General features: G+C 45.8%; 1 protein-coding gene across 6 annotated transcripts in view; it reads left to right on the forward strand.

Moving 5' to 3' along the window:
• The first annotated feature begins 1,329 nt into the window (after positions 1-1,329).
• CLYBL (citramalyl-CoA lyase) overlaps positions 1,330-19,252 on the forward strand; it is a 288,951-nt gene continuing 271,028 nt past the window's right edge. For 4 of the 6 annotated variants that reach the window (XM_016925495.4, XM_016925494.4, XM_016925493.4 and 1 more), the window contains exon 1: positions 1,331-1,446. In XM_016925495.4, the coding sequence (XP_016780984.3) occupies positions 1,334-1,446 (113 nt within the window). In that variant the 5' untranslated portion in view covers positions 1,331-1,333. Of the gene's footprint in view, positions 1,447-19,252 lie in introns of all 6 variants that reach the window. The other 2 variants (XM_054665529.2, XM_016925492.4) reach the window with 1 other exon arrangement.

Consider the following 19,252-nt stretch of genomic DNA (forward strand, 5'->3'; position numbering starts at 1 on the left):
GAATCACTCGAGCCTAGGAGGTGGAGGTTACAGTGTGTGAGCTGAGATTGTGCCACTGCACTACAGCCTGGGCGACAGAGCAAGACTGTCTCAAAAAAAAAAAAAAAAAAAAAGTAATATTCTAAACTAAAAACCAAGATAATGGAAAAATCTCATTATGAACAAAATATCAAAATTTTAATTAAAGACAGGATTGGTGTTACTGAAATTGCCTTTGCCTCAGGCTTCAGTATGGCTGGACCGGGCACTGGCTGGGACTAAGGTGGTGACAAGAAAGTGACCAAATTGGAGTAGACAGGCGAGGCCTGAGGTGGAGCAGGCGTGGGAGCTGGGGGAGGGCACCAAGGGGTTGAGCAGTCTCTCCTGTTGGTATCGAATATAACAATGATTCTTAGGCTCAGCAGAAGTTTAGCATCCATGTTCCCAGTCACCTGGACTTTTCCAAATCTTGGAACCCACTCTGGCTGAAAAGGCTTTTGTTTGTTTAAACGGCCACTTTTTGCATCCAAGAGCACAAGTCAGCTTCCACTGGAAGGTTCTGAGAAACGGTTTCAGGTGTAAGTCTAGAGCATGAATGGAACGGAGTCACAGCTGAAAAAGAAACATGCCGAGCGCCAAGGAAAAGACATGGTTAAGGGGTAACATGGGCCCGGGTAGGTGAAGGTCGGCAGGTGGAGGCCGGCTGGATCAGGGAAGGTGAAAAAAGAGGCAGGGGCGGGGCCCAGCCTGTTTTAACGCCTCGGCGTTCTCACCGCTGCAGAACGGCCTGCAGGGGGCAGAGTAAAGAGCTGCTGTCAGTTTCCCTGCCCAGAGAGTGCCAACAGCTGCTCTGACCTATTGCAGGCATGTGTGTTCCAGGATGCAGCCTTCCTGCATTCACTTTGACCACTCTAGATTAATTGCTAACCAAGATATGCACATGGTGGGGCTCACAAAGTATTAGGCGGTATTTTAACAACAAAAGCTGCGAAGAAATCCCTAGAAATGTTGGCTCTTCTGGCTGGGAAAACGCAGTCTGTCAACAGTTGCCTCAAAAACTCAGAAGCTCAGAGAGTTGGATTCGGTCACCAGAGAGGCCCCTCAAAGAGGCCCCAACCATTCAGATCCTCTGCTCTGTCCCCCATGACAGCGGGGACGAAGGTCCTAAGCCCTGGCCGGGAGGGCAGTTGACCTCGGGACTCGCCGCGGGGCGGAGCGGGTGCTGGGAGGAAGGAGGGCGTGGCTGGCGAGGTGTGGCTGGCGTGGCGTGGCGTGGCTGGCGGGACGGGGCGGGGCGAAGACAGAGCGAGGCGGGGCCTGGGACGGGGGGGGCGGTGTCGCCGTGGGGGCGTGGATGTGGGTGGGCGTGGCTAAAGGCAAAGGGCGGGGCGCGCGCGCCGGGAAGATGGCGCTACGTCTGCTGCGGAGGGCGGCGCGCGGAGCTGCGGCGGCGGCGCTGCTGAGGCTGTGAGTGCAGGTCCCCGTTCCCCGCCTTCCCGGCCCGGCTCGCCGCGGGTGGGCTCCTGTTGCAGCCCCGCGGGCCGGGCGCGGCCTCCCCAAGCCCTCACGGGAACCCAGCCGGACGGAAGCACCATGCGCCTCCCACGCGCTGGCTCGACCTCGTCCAAGGTCGCTGCCGCCCGCGCCTCCCTTTGGGAGGGCCCTTGTTGCACCCGGAAAATGGGTACACACCTTAGGTCGAGTTACCTGGACTCAGCCCCAGGAAACAAAAGTGCCTGCCTCCCCCAAATGGCAAACGTGAACGCGCCAATCTTTATCTCTGAGAGGCGGCTTGCCTGGTGAAGAACACCTGCGGTTCATTTAACACAGCGGTTCCCAAACGGTTTGGTCTCAGGACCCGTTTACACGTCTAAAAATAATTTGAGGACCCCCCCAAAGTTTTGCTTATATCTGTTGATTTTTGTGGCATGAGGAATTAAACCAGAAATTTAAAAAATATTCACTTAATAACAAACCCATTAACTTTTAATACAAATAACACTTTAATGAATAACTTCTCAAAAGAAAAGTGAGAAGATTGGCTCATGGTTTTTATATTTTTGAAAATTTCTTTGGTTTAATAAAGGACAGCTGGAGTCTCATATCAGCTGTTTTGAAGGAAATATTTGAAAGAAATTCTGGGCTCATGCAGATGCAGATATTAGTTGGGAAAGGGAGGACCAAGCAGACCCTCTCAGCGGGTCTCAGGGACCCCCTCAGGTGTCTTTGGACCACACTTTGAGAACCGCTGGTCTAGCACTTGCCCATCGCCTAGGTACGTGCACATACATGGTCTCATTTGGTTCCCTTGACCACCATGTGAAGAAGTTGGGTGTCATGTTTATAAAGATGAAAAAACAGGGTCAGAAAGGTTAAGGATTCTCAAAGTCCTATGACCAGTAATGAGAGAGTTTGGTTCAAACACTAAGTGTATGGCTCCTGGTCTGGAACTTCTTTATTTATTTATTTATTTTTATTTTTTGAGACAGAGTCTCGGTCTGTCACCTAGGCTGTAGTACAGTGGTGTAATCTCGGCTTACTGCAACCTCCACCTCCTGGGTTCAAGCGATTCTCATGCCTCAGCCTCCCGAGTGGCTGGCATTACAGGTGTGCACCACCACCCCCGGCTAATTTTTGTATTTTTAGTAGAGACAGAGTTTCGCCATGTTGGCCAGGCTGTTCTCGAACTCCTGACCTCAAAGGGATCCACCCGGCTCAGCCTCCCAAAGTGCTGGGATTACAGGCGTGAGCCACCACGGCCGGCCTGGTGGTCTGGAACTTCTTTTTTTTTTTTTTTTTTTTTTTTTCGAGATGGAGTTTCGCTTTTGTCGCCCAGGCTGGAGTGCAATGGCGCCATCGCAGCTGACTGCAACCTCCGCCTCCCGGATTCAAGTGATTCTCCTGCCGCAGCCTCCGGAGTAGTTGGGATTACAGGGCGTCCGCCACCATGCCCGGCTAATTTTTGTATTTTTAATAGAGACGAGGTTTCACCATGTTGGCCAGGCTGGTCTGGAGCTCCTGACCTCAGGTGATCCACCTGCCTCGGCCTCCCAAAGTGTTGGGATTAAAGGCGTGAGCCACCGTGCCCGGCCTGGGTCTGAACTTCTTACGTCTTCTTGCACTGTGACTCTTCAGTCACCCATGTCCTATGGGAGGACCCACCTAGTCTTATGCATCCCGCTTTCCCATTTCCTCCGCTGCCTCTGGCACAGGGGAGTCACCCCTCGCCCTAGAGGAGCAGCTCAGGCAGTGGATCCAGGCTGGTCCAGAAGGGTCCTTTTCTGGCGCCTTTTGAGGGGGCCAGCGTCTGTGGCCTGTTCAGTAGCGGGTGCAGTGAGCACACACAGTCCCCACGCCAGTACGCTGGGGGTTAACTCAGTGCTCCTCACCCGCCTTAGCACACTGGCTCTGTTCTCGACATGTCTACCCGCTGAATATAGGATTCTGGATTGGCATTTTTTTTTCCTTTGAGCATTTTAAAGCGTATTATCGCACTGTCTTCTTGCCTCCATTATTCTAATGAGAATTCAGACGTTAATGTTATTAGGGTTCTATGTAAGTGATGAGTCTTTTTTTTTTTTTTTTTTTGCTTGAAAGATTTTCTCTTTGTCTTGGTCTTTCGGTGGTTTTATTATGATATGTGTAGATCTGTTTGAGTTTATCCTCTTGGAAGTTTATTGAGTTTCTTGGATGTGTATACATCAAATTTGGGAAGTTTTTGGCTATTGTTCTCTCAAAAAAGTCTACTCTCTTATCCCTCTCTTCTCTTTCGGAGGCTCCCATTGCGTATATGTTGGTGTAGTTGATGGAACCCCACAGGTCTTTGAGACTGTTCCATTTTCTTTCTGTTCCTCAGGCTGGACAATGTCAATTAACCTGTCTTTGTTTTTTTTTTGTTTTTTTTTTTTTTGAGACAGAGTCTCGCTCTGTCACCAGGCTGGAGTTCAGTGGCGCAATTTCTGCCCACTGCAACCTCTGACTCCTGGGTTCAAGCGATTCTCCTGCTCCAGCTTCCCAAGTAGTTGGGATTACAGGCACGTGCCACCACGTCCAGCTAATTTTTGTATTTTTAGTAGAGACGGGGTTTCACCATGTTGGCCAGGATGGTGGTCTCGATCTTCTGACCTCGTGATCCGCCTGCCTTGGCCTCCCAAAGTGCTGGGATTACAGGTGTGAGCCACCGTGCCTAGCCGACCTGTTTTTAGGTTTGCTGATTCCTCCGTCTTCCACCTCAAATCATTTTCATTTTAATCCAGAACTTCTTTCTTTTTGGAGACTGAGTCTCACTACAACCTCTGCCTCCTGGGCTCAAGCTGTCCTCCCACCTCAGCCTCCCAAATAGCTGGGACTACAGGTGTGCGCCACTGCACCTGGCTAATTGTTTCTATTTTTTTGTAGAAATCGGGTTTCGCCATGTTGCTCAGGCTGGTCTCGAACTCGGCTCAAGCAATCTGCCTGCCTCTGTCGCTCATAGTATTGGGATTAAAGGCATGAGCCACCATGCCCGGCCCTTTTCTATACTTTCTATCTCTTCATTGATATTCTCTGTGTACTGAAACATCCTTCTCATACTTTCCTTTAGTCCTTTTTTTCTTTCTTTCTCTTAGAGACAGAGTCTCCAGGCTGGAGTGCAGTGGTGAGATCGTGGCTCACTGCAGCCTGCAGCTCCTGGGCTCAAGTGATCCTCCTGCCTCAGCCTCCCCAGTAGCTGGGACTACAGGCACACACCACTATGCCCAGCTAATTTTTAAATTTTTTGAAGAGACAGAGTCTTGCAGTGTTGCCCAGGGTGGTCTTGAACTCCTGGGTTCAAATGATTTTCTTGCCTTGGCCTCCAAAGCAGTGGAATTCTAGGCATGAACGACTGCACCTGGACTCCTTCAGTTCTTTATGCATAGTTTCCTTTCTTTTTTTGAACATACTTTAAATAGATGATTTAATTATTAAGTCCAACATCTGGACTTCCTCAGGGACAGTTTGTACTGACTACTTTTTTCCTGTGTGTATAGGTCATACTTTCTTTTCTTTGCATGTCTTGTATATTTTTGTTGAAAACTGGACATTTTAAGTAATATAATGGGGCAACTCTGGAAATCAGATTTCTCCCTTTTCCCAGGGTTTATTGTTGTTGTTGTTTGCTTAGTGACTTTAATAAACTAATTCTGCATTGTATTCTTTGTCATATGCAACCACCGAGGTCTCTGCTTGGTTAGCTTAGTAGTCTAACAATTAGACAAAGATTTCCTTAAATTCCTGGAACCCATAAGTCTCCTAGTCTTTGCTGAGGGACTCTGTGTGTGTCAGGACATGTCTTCAACATTCAGCCACAGTTTGTCCTGCTTCCACAGAGACTGAAGGTTAGCCAGACGTGAGCACTTAAGGTCTTTCCTTAGCCGGTATACAGCCCTGCACATGTGCGTGGCCTCCTAGAGTCTCAGGAACATGTCACAACTTTTCAGAGCTCTCTATGGATGATATCTTGTTCTCCATTTTTGCCTTTTAAGTGTTTTGGTTAGCCTGTTGTTTGCCCTGTTATCTTCCATCTCAAGTAGCTGTGATGGTAAATAAGTACTTCTGATTGTTTGGACAAATGCCCTCAGGGAAAATACTGTTCCTACTGTGCAAGCTCTGAGTCAGGTCAATTAAAGACAGTTTTACAAGTAGGGTCTTCCAAGGAACCACAAGACAGGTCAAATAGTGACATTTTCCAGAAATGGGGCTTTCCCCCTCTAGTGGCTGCCATGCTGCTGGTTTTCACTGTGATGGGGGCTATTGATTTTCAAGTCTACCACAGAGCTGGGGAAGAGGGATAGGGTAAACTAAACCCCCATGACAATTGCTGTTCTTACTGAGATTCATCCATTTTTCTTGAATAAATGATCCCTATATTGCTGCAAGTCTTTAATTTCTAGAATTCTGAAAAAGTTTATTCTGACAATTTTTGCCAATATTCTTGTTGATTTTATGGAGGATGGGATTTTCAAAGGTTCTTTTTCTGTAGTTTTTGCTGAAGTCAGCCTGCATAGAGTTTTGATCAAGAGTGGATTTGAATTTATAAATTTTTTTTGCATCTGTTGTGTTGATCATAAGGCTTTTCTTCTTCAGTGTGTTAATACGGTAAATTACAGTGATTGACTTTTTAAAAGTTAAGCTGCCCATTGCATTCCTGGAATAAACCCCACTGATTGTGATGTATTGTTTGGATTGCATGTGCTAAAATTTTGTTAAAATTATTTGTATCTATGTTCATAAGGAATAATCGCCTATAGTTTTCTGATATTGCCTTGGTCTGGGTTTGGTACTAGGATGGTGATGGTCACATAGGATGTGTTGGAGAGTTCCCGCTTCTATTTCATGGAACAATTTGTGTAAATTTGGTAAGATTTTGCCTGTAAATGTTTGCACCTGCAGTTTTCTTTGTGGAAAAAGTGTTAAACTACAAATTTAGTTTCTTTAATAGACATATTGCCATTCAGATTATCTAGTTCTTCTTGAGTAAGCTTTGGTAGTTTGTATCTTTGAAGGACTATGTCCATTTCATCTAAGTTGTCACATTCACGTGCCTGGAGTTGTTCATGCTGACTCCTTATCCTTTTTCTTACAGCTCTACAAAGGTATATACCACACAATTCACCCTTTGTAAGTGTGTGATTCAATAATTTCTAGTAAGTTTATAGGCCCATCACTACAGTCCAATGTTAGGCCCCCCTCCAAATTTCTATCATCCCGCAAATTCTCTTGAGCCCATTTGCAGTTAATCCTTACCCCTGCCTCTAATCTGTCATCTCCTTACTGTTTGTGTCATCCATAGTGATGTGTCCTTCTTCATCCTTGATATTTGTAATTCTTTCTTCTCTGTTTTTTATTTCATCACCTGGCTTGAGTTGTATTGCTCTTTTTAAAGAACCATCTTTTCGTTTTATCGATTTTTCTCTTTTTTTTTGTTTTCTATTTCATTGATTTCTGTCTCATCTTTATTATTTCCTACCTTCAGCTTACTTTGGGTTTAATTTACCCTTTACCTTTTTAAGGTGGAAATTTAGATAATTAATTTTAGACCTTTCTACTTTTTTTTTTTTTTTGAGACAAGGTCTCGCTCTGTCACCCAGGCTGGAGTGCACTGATGCAATCTTGGCTCACTGCAACCTCCACATTCTAAGCTCAAACAGTCCTCCTGCCTCAGCCTCCCAAGTAGCTGAGACTACAGGCATTAGCCACCATGTCTGGCTAATTTTTGTATTTTTTGGAGAGACGGGGTTTCGCCATGTTGCCCAGGCTTGTCTCAAACTCCTGGATTCAAGCAGTCCACCCACGTTGGCCTCCGAAGGTGCTGGGATTATGGATGTGAGCCGCCACACCCATCCGGGGTCTACTTTCTAAATATAAGCGCTCAGTAATTACTTTTCAGCCATGCTTGGTGGCTCATGTCTATAATCCCAGCACTTTGAAAGGCTGAGGTGGGAGGATCACTTGTGGCCAGGAGTTCAAGTCCAGATTGGGCAACATAGTGAGATGCTGTCACTACAAAAAAAATTTTAAAAGTTAGCTGGATGTGGTGGCTCGTGCCTGTGATCCTAGCCACTTGGGATGCTGAGGTGGGAGGATTCCTTGAGCCTGGGGATTTGGGGTTCCAGTGAGCTGTGATCATACTGCTGCACTCCAGCCTGGGTGACAGAGCAAAGCTCTATTAAAAATAGTGATAATAATAATAATAATAATAATAACAAAATTCCCTCTAAGGATTGTTTTAATTCCCTCTAGCAAATTTTGCAAGATTTCTGATACCTGTAATCTCTTTTCATTTCTTATGTTGATACTCTGTTTCTGTTTTCTAAAGTATTCATAGTAAGACTCCAAAAGAAAAAGGGCTCCCTGGCTGTATGTTCAGTGGTAGCAGCCAAGGAATGTGCCAGGAAGGTACTTCACATTTTGCAGTGCCATAGTGGAGAGGAATCTGGTAAAGAAAAAACCAGATGAAGACAGTTTAGAGAGGCGACAACTACAAGCTAAGTACCTGAGATTCTGGGTCAACAGGAAGGGGACAGTGTGTGAGGAAGCAGCAGGGCCATGGAAGGTGGCTGAGGGGCCTGGATGGGGTTACCTGTCAGGGTCCCAATAGGCCTTTTGTAGGGTTGGCTTCATCTTTGAAGCCTCCTGAGGTTACCGTGACAACCACTACTGTCCCTCTGTACTGCTGTGAGGCCACTAAGGGAAAAAGGGAGGGAAGGGACCCAAAGGGAGGACAGAGGTGGGAGAAGAGGGAGCGATGGGGAGAGAAAGGCAGAGAACAATGGAAGCAGTGAGCGTGAAAGGGGAGAAACCTCACTGAAAAGGAGGCAGGGTAAACATGACTGAGAAATGTGAGAAAGATGCTCACATTAAAAAGAACTCACTCAGAGTAAGGATGAATGTGTGTTCTTTGCTACTTGAACTGGTATTAAAAGGCCAATGTGAAGTGTTAGATATTTTAAAATGTTTATTGGTATCATTAGAAGTTGATTTCAGTGTCCCAAATGCATGGTGAGAAAGGGGATGTGTAAACAAAAATGATATTTTGGATTGTGAGGCAGAAAGTCATTTTAAATGGCCCTGGGAGGCAGAGGGACCAATCCTCTCAGTCGCCTGGGACTGTCCTGGGTTTAGCATGGAATGCCCTATGTTCCCAGAAACCCCTTAGGTCCCAGCAAACCAGGATGGCCATTCACCATAGAGGTGGAGAAGTAAAGGGCTGTGGATGAAGACGGGTACTTATTAGGAACAGGGAGGAGGATGGAGTTGGAGGGGATGAGTGCAGGGCCAGGATACAGAGCCCAGAAGGAAAGGAATTGACAGAAGCTGGGAGAAAGAATAAAAAGACCAGTGGTCCAAGATGGTAGACCACAGGTTCAAGAACTGGAGCAAGAGTCTTCTGGAATGGCCTCCATTCTAGAACCGAGAGAGAGTATTCAGAATGCTTTAATGGAGAAAGAAGGGCCACTGCTGAGAGTGGGGCTGAAGAGAAAAGAAAGAAGGAGACCCTGCGGGAGCGGCAACACCAGGAAGGCAGTTGTATGCACATCATGCAGACCAGGAGTAGCCTAGGGGTAGGGGACATGCCTGGGCTGGACAGTGGAATTGGTGGGAAATCAGATTTCCCTGAGCAAAAACCAGTGGGCAGCAGCCAAACTGGTGAGCAAGAACTGGCTGTGGTGGCTGGGCCCGAATTGGGAGCTACACCTGCCCGGGCAGGTGTAGCTGCGAGGGAGGTCTCTGCCAACAGAGACCTCAGCTGTGCCGTGCCTGCTGAACGGCCTCACCTTGGCCTCTGGCTCTGTTGCAGCTGTGTGGGGCTCGTGCTCCTACATACGGTTATCCTGTGGTAGAGTTTTACCGTGGGCCAGAGCCATCTAGAGGACATTTAGTTACCCACATACTTTCTGTGGGAGAGGCCAAGGAGTCAGGGGGAGGCCGGGACCTGAAGATCAACTCTTTACTGCAGAGATCCCTCCCTCCCTCTCTCTGTCCCATGGATCCAGAGGGAAGTTGAGGACAGTTTCATGCCACATGCTTGACCCGACTCAACTGAGTAACTGTGGCCACTGAGAAGACTCTGTCCTTGCAAGGAACTCTCCTTAGTGCCCGTATTCTGCAGAATGTTTGAGTGGCACGAGTGCTTCATTCGTCTAGAAATATTTCATGGTAGTCAGTTGCTAATAACAGGATATCTGCAGGTAGTGTGTTCTCAGGAGGCACACCTGAAGCCTCAAAGGTGAGGACATAGACATGGCTGTGGGTGAGTCTGTGCCAAGACATGACCCATATCCATGGGGAGTGCCCTCAGGGCAGCTGACACTGCTCAGCCTCAGCAGTCTCCAGTGATAGCTTCGGAACAGCCACGGTCTGACTGATATACTTTCTGAAAACAGCCTTTGGTCACACAGTTTCCTAACTAAATGTGGTGGTGGCCACTCTTTAGAAGTTGCCATTTTATGCGGGACTCCCTGTGAGGAAGCCCATACTGCTGGTAGCTGAAATTTAGGAATGCAGGTTTCTAAGAAGGCTCGGAAAAGCAAGCTGGGCTCCTTGGGGAGGAGCTATTAGTACGTTTAATTAAATTTTTTAACATATAAAAAGTTGTTAATTATAAAAACAACATTTTTTTCTACCCTGAGTGCAGCTGGAGCTGTGTTCTGCCGTTACACAATTGCTCATTAATTCCACACATTGCTTACGATCCTGTGAGGTTTAGAATTTTATTAGACAATAAATAAGATATCAAGGAGATAATATTTGTGGTTTCATATAGGTCACTTGGGTATGAATTTAAATCCACTGTAATTCAAACAGGTTTAGTTTATTTCATGTTGCTACTTGAATGTGTTATAGCGTATCAATTAAATAATTCACTTGAATGATGCAGACTTGAGATTCATTCCCTCCTTCTTTCCTTCCTTCCTTTCTCACCCCATCCTCCCTACCATAAACCAGGTTTAGAATAGCTGTTAATTTAGCTGCTTTGATTTTTTTGTTGTTGTTTATTTTGAAACGGAGTCTCACTCTGTCGCTCAGGCTGGAGTGCAGTGGCACAATCTCAGCTCACTGCAACCTCTGCCTCCTGGGTTCAAGCGATCCTCCTGCCTCAGCCTCCTGAGTAGCTGGAATTACAGGTGCACACCACCACGCACAGCTAATTTTTTTATTTTTATTTTTTATTTTTAGTAGAGATGGGGTTTCACCATGTTGATCAGGCTGGTCTTGAACTCCTGGCCTCGTGATCTGCCTGCCTCGGTCTCCTAAAGTGCTGGGATTATAGGTGTGAGCCACCATGCCTGGCTTTTTTTTTTTTTTTTTTTTTTTTTTAAGACTGGTGAAGCTATGTTGCCCAGACTGGACTGCAGTGGCTATTCGCAGGTGTTATCATAGCTTACTGCAGGTTTGACATCCTGGGCACCAGTAGCGCTTCTTCCTCAGTCTCTCTAGTAGCTGGGACTGCAGGCATGTGCTACCACACCCAGCTGATTTTATGTTTTGTTTACGTTTAACGATGTTAATCTAGGAGCAGTGATGATGTTCACTGTTGTTCCACATGACTCTAGCACATATATATTTGTATGTGTATAACCACAGTTGTTCATTTAGTCTGTTTCCAGGTTTTCTTTGGAAACGCAGAGAAAAATGTTCCTATCCCCAAATCTCTGTGGATACCCTTAAGTATTTGGAGGTAAATTTCTTTATGTGAACTTGCTGGGTACAGACGTTTGAAGCCTTTTGATGCTTGCTGTCAAATCACCCTCCACAAGGGTGTGTCGATATATTCCTGGGTGGTGTATGCCTTTTGGAGGCTCATCTGTCCCATTTCCTTGCATTAGGAGACCCATGCACACTGAAGTAGGCACAGACTGTCACGCAGGTCACCTGACTGGCAGCACCAGACCTAAAAAGGCCTGTTGGCTACCGCGACAGCCTTGGCTGTCACACTGGGCCCGCCCATGGGTGTTTCTGTAAGTGGCCATGAACCTCTTCTGAACTACACCACATGTTAACATCCTTCTCTTAGTTAGGTCTTTGAGATTGGCAGAGGTGCTCTATTTAATAATAAAGGAATGGGCTGGGCATTGGTGGCTCACACCTGTAATTCCAGCACTTTGAGAGGCTGAAGTGGACCGATCACTTGAGGTCAGAAGTTCAAGACCAGCCTGGCCAGCATGGTGAAACCCCATCTCTACTAAAAATACAAAAATTAGCCTGGTGTGGTTGCGCATGCCTATAGTCCCAGCTACTCAGGAGGCTGAGGCAGGAGAATTGCTTGAACCCAGGAGGTGGAGGTTGCAGTGAGCCAAGATCATGCCACTGCACTCCAGCCTGGGTGACAGAGCGCGACTCCGTCTCAATAATAATAATAATAATAGTAATAATAATATAATAAAGGAATGAAAGTTTCCTTAGAAAGTAAGGTTTCTATTTTAATAGAATACTTGAGTGAGCAAGTCTGTCTTAACTGTTTCTCCTCACTGTGTCTAAATGAGAAGGAAGAATGACCCTGGTGTCTGTATTTGCAGGACACTTTTCAGTATTAATATTCAGAACCCCAAATATTGAAAAGTGTAAAAGGCAGTACTTGCTACTTCATTGTCCCGTTGCCACCCCCAGTAAAATGAGGGTCTTAGTTTAGCGGAAGACTGTGTTCACTGTTTAACTCACAGTTCACGCTAAAAATTGGCACTTTTTTTTTTCCCTAATAAGGGCCTCTCTATGGACCTTTTAAAAGTTTATATGGTCATTAAAAACATCATTGCACACATATACTTTGTACCACTTTGGAAGTAGTGCAGGCTTGTTTGAAAGCATACACTTGACTTGTCTTCTTACTTAGTCTCACAGTATTCTTTGTGAGAAGGTTGATATGCCCACATTATTCTGTGGCCAAAAACAAAAGTTTAGGAAATGAAAACAGCAAACAGAAAACCCCATGCCAAGTGCTGTTTTCGTAGTGAGGCACTGGAGGGCGCTCTAGCAATGGGAGATGCACGCAGTCTCTGCAGTCTGCAGGCTGCCCTCACGAACGCCTCTTTCAGAAGATGTAAGAGTTGTTTTTTCTGTTCATTTTAAGGCAAATGAAAGACACATGGATGGTAGAGGAAATATTTCTATACTGACCTATAAACGGTCCCTTTAAAAGTTTATGAGAAACTGAAGAAGTAGCTCTGTGCTCCAGCCCTCCTTATGACCTCCTCTCTCCCTAGCCTGTTGCAGCCTCACCGGCCTCCTCTTCTGGGCTGTGTCGTCAGCCTGAGGCCCTCTGTCCCTTTGTGCCTCAGCTCAAATGTCACAGATCAGAGAGGTCTTCCTTGACCACCCTGTACAACATAGCCTCCACCCCGCTAAGCAGCCTCTGCACTACCCTGTCCCCTTACTGCTGTTTTCATTTTTTCCTATTGCCCCATTTCCACCAGACATATCACATGCTTATTTGTTTATTGTCCGCCTGTATCCTACCCCAGCCCCCAGATATTCATGAGAGCAGGGACTTGGTTTATTCCATTGCTATTATATATCCAGAACCTAAAACAATCCTTGGCAGTGCCTGATATAAATTTGCAGAAGGAAAAAAGAACAGATTTAGGAATGAAATATTTTGAGTGTTTCTAAAGATTTAGTGGATTTTTTTTCTTTATTTTGGTAAATTATACATAACAAAATTATCATTTTAACTTTTTTTTTTTGAGGTGGAGTCTAGCTCTGCCCCCAGGCTGGAGTGCAGTGGTACGATCTCACTCACTGCAACCTCCGCCTCCTGGGTTCAAGCAATTCTCCTGCCTCGGCCTCCGAGTAGCTGGGATTACAGGTGCCCGCCACCACGCCTGGCTAATTTTTTGTATTTTTAGTAGAGACGGGGTTTCACCATGTTGGCCAGGCTGGTCTCGAACTCCTGACCTCAGGTGATCTACCCGCCTCGGCCTCCCAAAGTGCTGGGATTACAGGCGTAAGCCACCATGGCCGGCCCATTTTAACCATCTTTAAGTGTACAGTTTAGTGGCATTAAGTACATTCACATTGTTGTACAACTGTCACCACCATCCATCTTCTGAACTTTTTTATCTTCCCACACTGAAACCCTGTACCCATTAAACACTAACTCCCTGTTCCCTTCCCCCCACCCAGCCCCTGGTAACCACCATTCTCATTATTTTCACTGTGAATTTGACTACTCTAGGTACTTCACATACATAGACTCACATATTTGTCCTTTTGTGTTTGGCTTATTTCACTCAGCATAATATCTTCCAAGGTGCATCCATGTTACAGCAGGTATCTGATTTTCATTCATTTTTAAGGCTGAATAATCTATTGTGTGCCTATTCCATATTTTATTTATCCATCCATCTGTTGATGGACATTTGAGTATCACTGCCACCTTTTGGCTATTGTTAGTGCATGTTCTATGTGGAGCACAGAAATGTGATGTTTAAGTTTAAGCCTAAAGTGGATTTCTTTGAATTATACTAGCCAGTCACAGATCACTCCTGGGTAGTACTATGGTTTGAATGTGGTATCCCCTCCAAAATTCATGTTGAAACTTAATTCCCATTGTGGTGGTATTAAGAAGTGGGGCCTTGTAGGAAGTGGTTAAGTCATGAGGGCTGTGCCTCATGAATGGGTTAATATCATTGGAAAGAGGCTTCAGAGAGAGTTTTCCAGTCTTGCCCTTCCACCCTGCGCCATGTGAGGACACAGCAATAAGGCGCCGTATTGGAAGCAGAGAGCAGCCCTCTGTAGACACCAAGGCTGGCACCTTGATCTTAGATTCCCCAGCCTCCAGAACTGTGGGAAGTAAGTTTCTGTTGTTTATAAATTAGCCCAGTGTGTAATACTTTTTAAAATAGCAGCATAAACAGACTAAGACAGGTGGTTTCTACTTTTAGGAAAATATTTTTAGTTCATATTAAGATAGAAACTTATTCTAGCTCCTAAAAATCAGAATTGTTTTAATATCCTCAGGTGCTCTTTAATTTTTTCTTACAATTGTCAAAAACAAGTTTAAAATCAAGTTACTAACTCTGCTATAGGCAGGAAGCTCCTGGATAGATACTCTGGGGTTCAAGTCCAATGCTGACCCGCAGTTGGCCCTTGACCTTGTTCAAGGCCCTTATCTAGATTGTGCCTTATTTTTCTCACCCATCAAAAGGAGGATGGACAAGTTTCTTCCTGCCAGTTGACATTCCAGAGTCTAGAAAGGAATTATTGCCCTCAAGTAAGACGACCTTGGGGAATTCAGAAATACAAAGTATATAGCTTTTTGAGCTCTAAGTTATTTTGGTCCATTTGAGCTCAATTTGACCAGAGATTGAAGATAAAAGCTCTGCCTCCCCCAAACTTATTGGTACAGCCTGCACTCAATTGGTTTTACTGCCTTCTCCTGACATTAAGGGAGATGTTTTTGGTTGTGTGGTGTTGACCCTTTAGGTCCTCAGAAGGGGCGGCACCCTCATGGTGTCTCTGCCTGCAGCAGGGAGTGCTACCAGGCACTTTGTTCCAGTGACTTATGATGGACACAGCACAGCGCCTAGGGGTTAGGATTCTAAAATAATTCAGGTGTATGGAGACGCAGAACCTAAAAGAACTCAGGAGAAAGAGAAGGTAGATATCCTAAATTTTAGTCTGATGTTGACTCAGAAGTGGATACCTGATTTTGGCCTACATTTCACCTCTTTCGGTTTTTTTCTGCTCCATTTGGGTTCCCTGCTCACTTGGAACCCTCAAGCTGGCTTGCAAATGCCCAGAGCCACAGTGCTCTCATAGGGTCTGCCTGTTCTAGGGCCCATCAGCCAGCAGTCCAGCAGGGATGACCAGTGAGCCCAAGAAAACAAGCAGTGCTCATGTCAGATGTGTAGCCCTTCTCAAGTGCTGTACATTTTAAGAAATGCCTTCACTGGGCATGGTGGCTCATGCCTGTAATCCCAGCACTTTGGGAGGCCGAGATGGGCGGATCACGAGGTCAGGAGTTGGAGACCAGCCTGGCACAACATGATAAAACCCTGTCTCTACTAAAAATACAAAAATTAGCTGAACGTGGTGGTCACACACCTCTAATCCCAGCTACTCAGGAGGCTGAGGCAGGAGAATCGCTTGAACCCGGAAGGTGGAGGTTGCAGTGAGCTGAGATCCTGCCATTGCACTCCAGCCTGGGTGACAGCGAGACTCTGTCTCAAAAAAAGAAAGAAAGAAAAAGAAAGAGAGAGAGAGAAAGAGAGAGAGAAAGAAAGAGAAAGAAAGAAAGAAAAAGAAAGAAAGAAAAAAGAAAATGTCTTCTTCAGACACCTCAACTACAAAGGAGTCAGCCAGTCAAGAGAATTTCTCCTCTACCAGGAAGAGAATATGGGTATAGGAGAAGCTTGGAGTCTCTCTGCCACCCCTCATGTTCTCTGGACAAAGTCCCAAGCTGTGCGTTTGAATCATCAGTGTCTACTTGTCCTGCAGAACATCAGGAATTTACCAGGTAATCTGGTGACATGCCTGCACCAGAGGACTGGGAGAATCCTTACCGTTAAACCTCTTCTCCCCACCCCTTAACACATAAATACACTTTTTAAGCTTCCTAACGCTGTACTCTGATCATGGTGCCCACCCCCTTGGACAGCATAAATTTCCCAGTGACCTCCAATTACCTGCCGCATAAAGTCCAGGCCCCTTAGTGTGGCATGTACGCACCTCCTCACCCATCCTCCATCTTTCCATTTCCCCCCAGGCTGCTTACCTGTGGCCCACATGCACCACTCACCATGCCCCACACTCTCGAGTCATCAGTGCCACTTCCTCCTGGAAGCCTTCTTTCCCTGGACACCTCAGCCAGCCATCTGTCTCGTCCCTGAGAGCCCTAACCTCTCCGCTGACTTTTGTCACCCTTCCCTGTGTTAAGGTGATCGAGATGCAGAACTCCCAGTCGTCTTTGATGCCTCCTCTCCTCTCCCACCCACACCCCATCTGTTGCCAGGCCTGTCGATTTTCCCCTTCAGGTGCCAACTCTTTTTTCATTGTATTAGTTTCCTATTGCTGTTGTAACAGATGATTGCAAACATGATGGTTTAAATTAAGCTTGTCCCTGCAGCCTGTGGGCCACATGTGACCTGGGATGACTTTGAATACAACCCAACACAAATTTGTGAGCTTTCTTAAAACATGAGATCTTTTGGCGATTTTTTTTTTCCCTTTAGCTTATCAGCTGTTGTTAGTGGATTTTATGTGTGGCCCAAGACAATTCTTCTTCCAGTGTGGGGCCAGGGAAGCCAAAAAAACTGGACACCCTTGGTTAAGTTAACACAGATTTGTTAACTTATGCTTCTGCAGTTTGGAAGTCTGACCTAGGTTTTGTGGGCTGAAACCAAGGTGTTTACAGGGATGGAGAGCCTTCTTTCTGGCAGTTCTAGGGGTGATCTGTTTGCTTGCCTGTTTTAGCTTCTAGAGGCTGCCCACATTCTTTGGCTCATGGCTCCTTATCTATCTTCAAAGCCAGACCCAGTGGACTGAATTCTTCTCCCCATTGCTGCCATCTCTCGGGTTCTGTTGCTTCTGCCACCCTTTTCCACTTAGAAGGACGCTTGTGATTACGTTGGCCCCACCTGGATAACCAGGGCCAGTTGCCCCAACTCAGGGTCAGCTGATTAGCAACCTTCATTCCACTTTGCCATGTAACCTGACGTATCAATAAATACTGGGTATAAGGACGTGGACATCTTTGGGGGCCATTATTCTGCATACCCATCCACTGTTATAGATTCAGGTTTGAACTCTTGGAATGACCATCTAATGGGCTGAGTTCCCTCATTGCCTCTCATGTTATGTGCTGCCAGCATAGATATTAAGATGTACATTCTATCATCTAGACCTGTTGGTTCCAAAAACATCTCTTGGATCTGTCCTTTTCTTTTTGTCTCCATTGCCCCTACCCTAGTGGCAAACAATCCTGTGAAAAAGGATTGTTTACATGTATGGGTGCCCCTCCAGGCAATATTCAAGTGTACTCTTCAAGGCTGTTTTAGTACATTCACCATATTGTGCAACCGTCACCTCCATCTAGTTCCAAAACATTTTCATCACCCTAAAGGAGAACTCTATCCATTGAGTGGTCATTCCCCATTCCCTCCTCTCCTCAACCCCTGGCAACCACCAGTCTGTCTTCTGTCTCTGTGCATTTACCAGTTCCTTTGTATGGATATAGCACTACATTTTGTTTATTTTTTAAATTAAATTTAATTTTTTAGAGACAGGATGTAGCTCTGTCATCCAGGTTGGAGTATAGTGGCACCGTCACCCAGGCTGGAGTGTAGTGGCATGATCATAGCTCACTGTAGCCTTGGACTCCTGGGCTTGAGTGATTCCCCCTGCCTCAACCTTCCAAGTAGCTAGGACTGCAGGCACTCACCACCACACCTGGCTCATTTTTTAAATTTATTTGTCAGTTGATGGACATTTGGGCTGTTTCCATTTTTTGGTGATTGTGACTAGTGCTGCTATGAACATTCATGTACAGGTATTTGTTTTCAGTTCCTTTGGGTTTATACCTAGGAACTGCTGTGCCATATAGTAATTCTATGTTTAACTTTTTGAGGAACCACCAAACTGTTTTCCACAGTGGCTGCACCATTTTACATTCCACCAGCAATGTACAAGCGTTCTGATTTCTCCACATCCTCGCCAACACTTGGTATTTTCCATTGTTTTTATTGCAGCCATCCTAGTAGATGTGAAGTTGTATTCTCGCGGTTTCTTCCAAATCATTTTTAAATGTACAAATTGTCTAATTTCACTTCTCTGCTTCACGTCCTTCCTATTGCATTTATAATAAACCCTGGCCCCCATCTTGGACTCCAAGGAGTATATGATCTTCTCCCTCCTACTTCTTTCTCTCACTGCCTTCCATGCTCCTCACTCAGTCCACTTACCGAGCATCATTGGCCTTCTCCTGTTCCCTCAAGCAGGGAAGGCAAACACCCATGGGCTTTTATTTATTATTTCTTTATTTATTTTTTAACACTTCCCTCCTTAGGTCCAGAGACCATGGGCTTTGAGGCTTAGGGGATTCAGATCCAAAGTCCATTTAGAAGTAAATGATGAGATGAGTTGGGCACTGTGGCTCACGCCTGTAATTAGCACTTTGGGAGGCCGAGGTGGGCAGATCATGAGGTCAGGAGATCGAGACTATCCTGGCTAATACAGTGAAACCCCATCTCTACTAAAAATTCAAAAAATTAGCCGGGCATGGTGGTGCATACCTGTAATCCCAGCTACTCGGGAGGCTGAGGCAGGAGAATCGCTTTAACCCGGGAGGTGAAGGTTGCAGTGAGCCGAGATCGTGCCACTGCACTCCAGCCTGGGCAACAGAGTGAGACTCCATCTCAAAAAAAAAAAAAAAAAAAAGATGAGATGATGCATTGAATGCTAGGTATGGCGTGTATGTAGTTCATAAGAACACCAATAAACAGTGGATGTAAAAAGCAACATCAGGTAGATACCTAAAGGCCATGTCTTTGGAACAGGGGTAACCACCTGAAGCATGTCCTCCCTTCCCTGCCTTTTTCCTCCCTCAGAGCACCCCGTTCTTCATTGCACTTACGATTTGTCACCAGCCACGAATGTGTGCATCTCCCTGTTATGTTTGGTCTCCTGCACTGGGCTGGAAACTCCACGTTCACCCTTTATGCCTGTGCCCAGCACAGAGCCTGACACAGTAGGCACTGATTAAATGATTCTTGAATGACTGCATCATCATATGGTCACAGTAAACAGAATCCATCAC

The sequence above is a fragment of the Pan troglodytes genome, chromosome 14 (assembly GCF_028858775.2).
Source record: "Pan troglodytes isolate AG18354 chromosome 14, NHGRI_mPanTro3-v2.0_pri, whole genome shotgun sequence".
NCBI lineage: Eukaryota > Metazoa > Chordata > Mammalia > Primates > Hominidae > Pan > Pan troglodytes.